The sequence below is a fragment of the Raphanus sativus genome, chromosome 1 (genome assembly GCF_000801105.2).
Source record: "Raphanus sativus cultivar WK10039 chromosome 1, ASM80110v3, whole genome shotgun sequence".
NCBI lineage: Eukaryota > Viridiplantae > Streptophyta > Magnoliopsida > Brassicales > Brassicaceae > Raphanus > Raphanus sativus.
Window position 1 is genome coordinate 3,998,565 of NC_079511.1, and position 10,397 is coordinate 4,008,961.

Sequence of the window (10,397 nt, forward strand, 5' to 3'; positions counted from 1 at the left end):
ATGTAGCATTTTAATGTACAAAACGAACATCAACTTGTATCTTCACCCAGATGGATCACCCAGATGAGCAAACGAACAGCACCTTACTAACAAATTTTAAGTTGTATGTTATAAACTACAAAAACTGCTACCTGCTTCGACCAATCACCAACTTGTTGTACAACTTTCTCCACGGACAGTGACTTCCCAGTCCCAGGACAGCCGCAAATGTACAAACTCCCAGCCTTCTGCTGATCTAAGCAGCCTTTCACAAACTAGAAAATGCGTCTCTGTTCATCTTCACGGCAAACAATTGTCGACGGTGTTTTAGATACATGCAATGCCTCTTTCACAGCTCTCATTTGCTCCTCATCTATATAGCATAGTATATGATTAACATAAGACCTTACAACAAAAATAAAAGTAGACTATTGAAGAATCTAATGATTCAAGTTTACCTCGAGGGTTCCAGTTAGATTCAGAGTCTAAACAATCGGATAAGTTATCCACTGCCAAGTTTTCATTAGAGTCTTTCTTAACTTCCTGTAAATAGATATAGCCAATTAGGATTGATATTCATCCGAATCCATAGAGAAACTAAAATCCAACTGTTACGGACACTTTATCATCAAGGAAAATGATCTGATGCAGACGAGTGAATTTAAATAGTTTTACCTTTTCTGGCGTTCTGAGATTTGAAACAGCAATTCGTCGACGAGATTTCAGTTTCTTCGGCGTAGGGGTTGTGTCCTTGGACAAGTGATTGGCTTCCTCCGATCTCAGCTTTCTCTTCCGAGGAGTCTCGATGCTCTTCGATTTCTCCGATCCGGCGATGGTAGGCATCGTTCGTTAGGCCACGAATACGGCAATTTCGCTTAAAGGATGAATGGTCTAAGATCCAATCGTATTACGAATCATCCTTTTGGAAGTGTGGTTAAATTTTTTTTAGTAGAGGTAAAACGCTAACCGCGAACATACGTTTTCGCATCCCGCGCGCTCTTTGTTCTCTCATGCCGTTTTGAAATCTCCCAGCTTCGCGGCACTTTTATATGGGCTTACGATTGGGCCCATATTCGGAGCAGTCGTTTAATCGAATATCGCATGCCAATATGGCCCATTATAACTAACTATGGGCTCAGGAAAATCAGACACCACCGCCTTTGGTTAATGTTCTTTTTTCATAAATAATTGATTGATCCTTTTTCATTTGAGCTTCTTGGCTATATTCAACTTTTTCTGTGTCCAGGTTCAAATCATGATGGATGGTTATGAATCTGAAATGGGCAACTGCAATTAGTACATAGTTCAGTCATTTACGTATACAACATGATGTGTATACACACAAAGATAAGATCATATACTCCCTAGTGCTCAAACTACACACATTTTATGCACTATTTACCTAGACAGAGCCTTGCTTCTCCTAACTAAAACTCTTACTCCACTACCCAAATATACTTTATTGGCATCTAGAATGACTTTATATACCTCTTAGTTCGAACAGTCCCAACACCAACAATAGTCTTTTGTGCTGATACTCTTCCACAAAATGCACTAAACATGTCTATTACTTGTTTTTAACATATTACCACACATAAACAAAACTTGATTAACTATATTAATTAGTGATCAGGTGATATGCAGTGCTTCATGTGCATGTTTTTTTTTCCTTAAAAACTTCAAGACCTTTGTATTTAACTTGTGTTCAGTTCGATAAACGACGCTGAGAATCAGACAAAGAACCAAAGTGGTCTAAGATATTTTATTTTATTTCTATATATCTCCTTCAAAAACTTTATTTGGGGAGAAAAACGTCCAAGGTATCGCTGATATTATATTATCGTATATGTACCAAAACAATAATAATTTAAAATCAAAACAATTAAAATATCTTTTTTGTCAAAATGAATTAAAAAAACTTGAAAGAAGATAAGAGAAATGAGATTGGCATTTGCCGTATCGCTCCTTCTGCCAGTCTCTCTCTGGCTCTCTCTTTCGACAAGTTACGATCATTTGGCCATAGCATTGTATCAAGAGCCATTACGTAAACTTATATTCGTTTTCCACTATTAGAAACAACCAAGCAGCGATTTGTAACGCACGTACTATCACAGGGTCGTGTGATGTCGATCATTTGCACATTTCTAATTGGTTGATTGATTCTCTGCGAAGAGAAGTATCGAGACCTTGAGTATCAAAAAAGTATCAAGACCATACCCATATCACATTTGTTGCGACATTAAGTGCAATCAATGAACAAGTCTTTGACTATCACATGGTTCCTTTTATCATCTTCTATTTGTTTTATTTACCTTCTTACATTTTGGACATGTAGCGTTTGAATCTTGCAGTTGTCTCACAACTCCATTGCTAATTGTCGAATCGCCCATAAAGCTATTAATTCCACTTAATAAATAAATGGGAAACTTTTGTGTGTTAGACTAGGCGCATAAACTTTATTACGTGTTGGATCTGCAAATGTAAACCAAAAGAAAGACAGAGGAATTCTGGAAGGAAAAAGGAAATAATATATGGGAGTACATATGTACATTTAATCATATTTAATAAGCTAAAGGGAGTCATATAAATAAACATGATTCGATAGAAGCACATCGACAAGGACATAAACTAATTAAATATACAGATCTTGGAGATGAGTCCAACAAAAAAAAAACAATAAGTATCAACCGTTAATATAGAAGATATAAGCAGCCGACGTACCGTCAAATTCTTTTTGAGCATCTTTACTCTCTTTGGACGTTGCTTTCTCTAACGACGTCAACTTCCGTCAACTTGGTGCTTAGCTTCTACCTAGCACCACTCTCCGGTCACTTCTCTTTGATTCTCCACCGTCGCTTCCTTACCCTCTCCCTTTAATTGCTACGTCCCAACAAAAACTATTTTGTTTTAATATCAAAGGTTTTTTAATATTTAACCTTTTTAACAATGTCATTTATATTCTTAAGCTAATCATATCGTTTTGCATGCATGCACGTATCGAATGCACGCTAGTTGTTTCCCTACTACCACATATATAGTAATATAGATAAGTTGCAGTCAAATGATTGTTCTGCAATATGCGAAAATTGTAGGTATACTTAATACTCTGCAAGAAAAGAAGAAGTATCCTTTTGCCAACGATGTATATATATATAGATCTTATGGAACTGTATAGCAGGCTTGACAGCGAAATCAGGTGATAAATGACACAGTTGGACGTGAATGTGATTTACTTACTCGTATTGATAGACAGATTTTTCTTAAATGTTTTGCCTGCACTATTATAATCATATTTGAGCATTTAAGCAGTGTTCATGAAAATTCAACAAGACGGTAAACTAAATTTTTATTTTCAGAATTTACTACACATAACAAGAAAGAATAAAAACACACACACTCCGCTAAGACGATCTAATTGAACCTTGGCTAACTAAACATTATAGTACTTTTACTTTGCTTAGCACTGTGGTGATGATAACTTATTATGGTGTGAATTACCACATGACTAAAGCCTATATTATTGCCATTCTTCAAGGTTACTATTTGACTTTGGGCTTGTTAAATCTCTCGTTCAATGCATTGTATGAGATGCGTTTTTAGAACAATCCTATTGACATGTTTACTAACTCTGATATTCGACATTTATGAATTTATAAATAAAAATTAAAAGTTACTACATTAAACATGGATCGGAAACACGAGTTTAGACGCAATAAACTTTACCTTAATACTTCCTCTGTTTCATTATAAGTGTCGTTTTAGACTTGTGCACACGGATTAAAAAAGCATTTAATTTTGCATATTTTCAATATAAAAACATCATTACCGATATAATTCAACCAATAGAAAAATAGAACGGAGAATAAAGTTAATAAATTTTGCATTGAAACTCTAAAACGACACTTATTTTGCAACGAAAAAAATTCTCTAAAACGACACTTAATATGAAACGGAGGGAGTAATAAATAAAAAGTCGTTACCAGATGACATGGACACGAGGACCCCACTTCTTTGCCTACCTTAGTGCCAGGCTGTTATTTTCACACTCCTAATATATATATATATATATATATATTGTTTTTTAAATATGTCACTGTAACTACACGTGTAACTTTATATGTCGTCTAATGTAAATTACGTTCCATTTTCCATATTTGTCAGAAAAAGAGAAGAACCGCACGATCAAGTGGTGAATTTTTACAACCGTCAGATCTAGAGAAAACTCCCCGGTTTCCGCTCACTTATTCCTCCGTAACGACTGCCACGTCACTACATTATTAGACTTGTTACCGGTTTCTCCGGTACTCCTCTATTGACTATTCTACGCTAACTCTTTTTCACATGCGCGATATTTTTTTCCCAGTCTTTGATAAATCTTAGTATTTGCGTTTGTATATAATAAGACCAAGCTCCTTCATAAGTGAAGCGTCTGTCTCCTCGTGTTCCCACTTCAGGATTATCTGCACAAAAGTTTGTAAAAGTGAGTCTCTTCTCTCTTCCTCTCTCTCTATCTCTCTCTCTCTCTCTCTCAATAAGCTGCACAGAAGTTTATGTGTTTAGATGAAATCGAAGCTTCATTGTTTCTTGTGCTTTTTCTCTTAGATCCGTTTCTCATGGGGATTGTAATGATTCATTCTCGTGAAATTTGCATGGATTTAATAACCTCGTTATTTACTTTGATTTCATCATTTGATTTTGCAGGAAAGCGTGTGGAAGACGAAACTAGCCTCAAGCTTCTTCTTCTGCTCTGTTTTTTTTTCACTTTCTTGCCAAGTAAACAATAATGGGCGTGAAAGTAGCAACGACCTCAACCTTCAACCACTTGGTGGCTGTTCATCATTCTCAAACCCTAGTTTCCTCCGCCATTTCTTCTCCTTCAAGACGACGAAGCTTCGGACAGAGCCAGAGTCTCTTCGGCTCTTCTTCTTCTTCCACGAATCTCCTCCGCCACTCCAAGTCCTCCTGCGAGCTCTTGAAATCATCAAGACCGACCAAAACTCAGCTCATTCGCAGAGCCTTCACCGGAAGCGTCGACCCTTTCTCCGAGGAAGAGTTCTCCAAAAAGATGCAAGAGCTCACTCTCAAGTTCCAAGAGGACAACGAAACAGAGACGACGACGACAAACAGTTTCGGCCTCCTCGACAGATCATCATCCAGTTCGGTGGAACCCCCGTGGCCCGAGATGGTGCAAATGTCTTCCATCGAGAGGAAAGCGAACAGCGTCGACCTCCCTATCTCCCTCCGCATCATTAAAAGAAAGCTACGGATGGAGGAAGAAGGACTTATCATCAACCGAGTCGGAGAATCGGCTTGCTGCTCCGTGAAACGAGCCTTCTCCTCTATGGTGTTTATGATCCGCGAGCTGCAGAGCTTCACGCTGCACATGAGAGAGCTTCTCCTCTTCGAAGATCTCCAAGGGATCCTCCTCCGCGTCAGAAAAGAGATGCATGCGTCGTTTGTGTGGCTGTTCCAGCAAGTTTTCTCCGCGACTCCTACTCTTATGGTCTCTGTTATGATCCTTCTCGCAAACTTCACGGTTTATTCTATTGGAAGCAACTCCGCTTTAGCCGCAACGCCTCCAACCGCCACCGTCTCTTTCAGGTTTGTTTATATTTTAATATTAGTTTCGTCCCAACGGTCACTCGAAGAAAAGTAGCCATGATCTTTTTCCGTAGTTGAGCTAATGACCTCTGATCTAGGTTTGACACTACGGAGATAAGTGAGTCACAGGAGAAGTTCGACTCCGATATGATCAAGACGTTCTCTGTTTCTTCTCCCAACGGGAAGACATCTTTTGTCGGCGGAGGAAACGGTGGTAACAACTTGCCGCCGGTGCAGAGCGGAACAGAAGGAGATGGTTCTGATCAGTTCAGAACACCATCTCAGTTCTCGTCGTCATCTCTCGGCTCAACGACCGCGGATTCAGAGGTATCCGTGTCGGGGCAGGAAGAGACTAGGCTGTGGAACTCGATCTTGGAAGAGACGGAGAAGATGGAAGCTTTGGATCACGACACGATGAAGCAGATGGTTGCTCCAGTGGAGGCACGAGTAGAAGCGGAAGAGTCAATGGATTACTTCAAGACGGAGCTTCTCTACCAGACGGGTCTGTCTCAGCAGCCTGATAACGTTCTCCTTCTTGCTAATTACGCCCAGTTTCTCTACCTAATCATACATGATTACGACAGGTAATTAACATCTTACCATCGTATTATAATTGATCATGCTATTTTGACCCGCGCTTCGAAAGCGCGGATATTATTTTTCACTTTTATAAAATATATTATTTGTTTGTAATTATTGAATTTATTTCTTTTAATATTTTCTTTTTAATAAATTCGACACATAGAGTGTTTCTGATAAACTATGTATTTCTCTAGTTTTGTTTTATTCGCTTTTCAATTATTTGGCTTATTGTTAAAATAAATGATTATAGACTTTGATCTCTGCACCTCTGCGGATGTATATTTTTAAAAATATGATATTTTTTTCATGTAATTATTAGGGTTTGAAAAATGAATCTGAGAAACAGAACTGATACCAATCCGTAAATATAGTACCAAACATGAACATAAATTGATTAAATATTCGAATTATTCAAAATTTTGTTAGTTAGAGAACCGAATCGGATCCGAACCGAAATATTCGTGTACCTGAATTTATCTAAAAATAGATTTATATACTTATATATTAATTATTTTTATATTTAACGTATATAAAACATCAAGAATGACAATTTTAAATTGGTTTAAAATACTTGAAAATATATATAGATAATCAAAAATAAATATCTGAAATAGTTAAAGTATACTCAAATCACCAAAAATACTTAAAATAATTATTGATTCCGTATCCAAAATTTTAAATCAACCCAATTGATATGTTAAGCTTAGGTATTCTGACATATGTTATTTAAATTTATAGGTAATATATTACTTTATTTATAGATTTTGAGAAATTTAAAATATATAGTGATTTAAAACTTTAAAAATAATTTAAATAGGTTATCCAAACCCAAACTAAACCCGCAAAGATCCGAATCAAACTCAAACAAAAATTTAGAAACATCCTAATAGGACTGAAATCTTTGACCTCGAAAACCCGAAACGCAAACCAATCAGAACCAAACCCGTATGGATGTCTGAAAACCCATCCTTAGTCATTATTATATATCATATAATTTCATCATATAATTAATCGTATTTTGTATGTACCATCATATAAGTAATCATATAATTAATAGTATTTAATACATATCATCATATAAATAATTACATATATTATATTTTAAAAACTTAATATGAAATATAAAAACCATAATTTGAGTTAGTATTTCAAATTGGGCTTTGTATTGTATTTTTCTTATATATATTGACAACATTCTTTTATAATGGACTTAATGATTTAAGCCCATTAATTTTTCTGTTTAATACTATTATCTTTGTTTCCAAACAAAATTATTATTTTTAAAGACTACAATACATGTTTCCAAACACACCAATTGTTTTAAAAAACTCTTATCCAAGTATCCAAACACACCGAAATTGTACTTCAGCTTTAATAAGATAGATGCTATTTAAAGTATATTATCTTTGATTTTGTTATACGTTAGATCCTATGATTAGAGAATTTAGATTTGGTTTAGGACTTAAGTTAGGCTGCAAGTTGATATTTAAAGTTAAGTGTTAGATATTGGTTAAGTGATTGTCATAATCAAATCACCTTAAGGACCAATCGGATAGGCTTAAAAAATGAGTGAACCAGTTCTTTCTTTGCCACTTAAGAGATACAAGACAACTAGTAGATAAAAATCTACATCTCCATTTTCAGAATAAATTAGAGAATAAATTAAAAATGATGCAATCTTGTTTTCTTTTCCAAAGTTTTTTTGTCTTTTAGCTTCGAGTCTTTTTGGTTTGGGTTCCCAACATATAAAGAAAAAAAAAGCTTGGTTGATACTTGATAGTGGAGTATGTGGTGGATTAATTCTCCCAAAACCAAAATATTTAAACCTAAGACCAAAAAGGTTTTGTAACAAGTTTTGCCCTCACATGTTGTTATTCATATCTCTGTTACATTATTCATTCATCCACTATAAAGGACCCCATGTTTCTGCATCTGGTTGTATAAAGCAAATAGTATTAGGTAATAATTCGCTAAAATGTGAATTTGCAATCGAGTAGGTCAAATACCATTTAAAACCTATAGATATTTTGGTGATAGTGTCTCCAGACATGTACTTTGACATTTTAGCCATGACTATAATTCAATGTAGGTTCCATTTTAGACAATTTTCATTTGATGCATCTGTCCACATTTAACCAGAACCCAATTCACATACGCTATACCACTTACCTCTTTGGCCTTATTCAACTTCATATCTTATCTATACTAACAAAACCACAATTGTGTTGGATATTTGTCTCGTTCTAACGTGGCTTCTTCTTCTCTTTTCTTTTGTTATCTGAAAACAGAGCGGAGAAGTATTTCAAGAGAGCGGCAAAAGCAGAGCCAGCTGACGCCGAGGCGTTGAGTAAATACGCGACGTTCTTGTGGAAGGCGAGGAACGATTTGTGGAGGGCAGAGGAGACGTTCTTGGAAGCAATCTCTGCTGATCCAACAAACTCATTTTACTCTGCAAACTATGCACATTTCCTTTGGAACACGGGTGGTGATGAGACGTGTTTCCCTCTCGACGCTCCACCACAACAGAACACAACCTAAAGATAAAAGAGTGATAACAATTGTCCAAGTGTACAGTGTGTTTCTTTTTAGTACAATTCATGTCATGTGGCAACTTTTTGTTCTGTAAAACAAACAAGACTTTTGTTTATATATACGCACATATTTCAAAAGTTTTGTTTTTACTTTTTTAAAAAAATGTACTTGGACTATTCCATGGTGTCACGGACTTGTTCTTTTACGTGAACAAACCATGCGTCTGTCAGTTTCTCATCTACTTTACACAGTCCAGAAAGACGATTATTTTCTCGTTGAAAGTTTATAATGTGTCCATGTACTTTGACAGTGAAATTCGTCTAATTGTATGCATAGTAATTACTTCTTCTGTTTTATATTATATATGATGTTAGAAAGTTAATGATAAAATGTTTTGAGATTTTAAAACTAATTTAACTTTGTTAGAAAGTGTTTCAACAAAAAAAAAGTGTTCAACAAATTATATTCTATAGTCTTTTTTTTATAACTAGTTGTTATTTTAATATATACTTTAATGATGTTTTATACTCCATCTGTTTCTAATTGTAAGTAATTTTACTTAAAAACACAAATATAGAAATATATATTTATAGCTTTAACATTTATTACTTAAAAAGAGAAAAGAACCAATCACAAATAACACTTCTAACTTTATCTTTAACTTTTTATTTAAATATTACTTTATTATATTAATTATTTTTGCATTGAATTTTGAAAACAACTTATATTATGAAACAAAATAAAGTTTTCAAAACTTATATATAGAAATGGAGGGAGTATAATATTTGTGCTATTAGACATAACATTTTATATTGTGAAACATAAAGAGTATAGTAATCTTTGCTAATTGTTGATTGGAAAGTTATCAAATGCACTAGAAGCAACAAAAGAGGTTGGAGTCAGGAAAGCATGTGTAGATTTTGTAAAAACCCAAAAACCTTTACACGATCCCATTCCCACGTTTCATTAGATCTCCTACAACACATTGGATCATGAGAGAAAACTCCCAAAAACTGTAATGTGAACCCCCCCAAAAGAGGGACACGTCTCTCTTCCTTTTATTTAACTCTCATTATCAGCTATCCTCTTTATTTTAGGACTTTGTGTGTAGTCTCCATAAGGAGCTTCGGGATACACGCAGATCTATTTCTCCTCACGTGAATTCGTTATCTTTACCTTCTTATAATCTCATTACTAGATTATGACCCGCCCTTTTAAAGGGCGGATATATTTTCGTTTTATTTTTTTTTGAAAATTTTAATTTTTATATTTGATTTTTTTTTGTAATCATATTTATATTTAATATTAATTTAATTTGACAAAATAATTCATTAAATAAATAAAATATATAGTTGGATATAACATTTATTAATATGTCATGTTTTTATTTTAATAGAATATATATTATATGCCGTCTGCTGACATTTTAATATCACCAACTTTTTAAAAATTTAATATCAACTATCTATATTAATAAAACTGAAGTATTTTTATAAATTGTTTGAAAACATCGATAACAATAAAAAAAGAATATAATGTTGTTTGGAAACATGTATAACATTATATTAAAAAGAAAATAAAGTAATGGATTTATGTTATTAAGAAAAATTGGAAATCCATTATATTATTATGAGAAACTATATATCTGAATCAGATTTATAATATACAAAAATTTTCCAATCTAATTATCTGAAAATATATTT

The 10,397-nt window shown here is 34.3% G+C and overlaps 2 protein-coding genes across 2 annotated transcripts; one reads left to right on the forward strand and one right to left on the reverse strand.

Annotated features, from left to right (window-relative positions):
* Nucleotides 1-71: 71 nt before the first annotated feature.
* Nucleotides 72-969, reverse strand: LOC130499933 (cell division control protein 6 homolog). Its single transcript, XM_056994484.1, has 3 exons — nt 655-969; nt 438-522; nt 72-352 (listed from the first exon to the last, which is right to left on the reverse strand). The coding sequence occupies exons 1-3, from the start codon at nt 820-822 to the stop codon at nt 255-257; spliced, it is 351 nt and encodes a 116-aa protein (XP_056850464.1). The 5' UTR covers nt 823-969; the 3' UTR covers nt 72-254.
* Nucleotides 970-4,314: 3,345 nt separating this feature from the next.
* LOC108811894 (uncharacterized) lies at nt 4,315-8,870 on the forward strand. Its single transcript, XM_018584002.2, has 4 exons — nt 4,315-4,459; nt 4,681-5,580; nt 5,679-6,164; nt 8,451-8,870. The coding sequence occupies exons 2-4, from the start codon at nt 4,763-4,765 to the stop codon at nt 8,698-8,700; spliced, it is 1,554 nt and encodes a 517-aa protein (XP_018439504.1). The 5' UTR covers nt 4,315-4,459; nt 4,681-4,762; the 3' UTR covers nt 8,701-8,870.
* The last annotated feature ends 1,527 nt before the right edge of the window (nt 8,871-10,397 follow it).

Coding starts and splice junctions, on each gene's coding strand:
- LOC130499933 (XM_056994484.1), bottom strand. CDS start 822: ATGCCTACCATCGCCGGATCGGAGAAATCGAAGAGCATCGAGACTCCT. Junction 523..654: donor ATCTCAGAACGCCAGAAAAG/GTAAAACTATTT, acceptor ATCTATTTACAG/GAAGTTAAGAAAGACTCTAA. Junction 353..437: donor ATCTAACTGGAACCCTCGAG/GTAAACTTGAAT, acceptor TATGCTATATAG/ATGAGGAGCAAATGAGAGCT.
- LOC108811894 (XM_018584002.2), top strand. CDS start 4,763: ATGGGCGTGAAAGTAGCAACGACCTCAACCTTCAACCACTTGGTGGCT. Junction 5,581..5,678: donor ACCGCCACCGTCTCTTTCAG/GTTTGTTTATAT, acceptor CCTCTGATCTAG/GTTTGACACTACGGAGATAA. Junction 6,165..8,450: donor ATCATACATGATTACGACAG/GTAATTAACATC, acceptor ATCTGAAAACAG/AGCGGAGAAGTATTTCAAGA.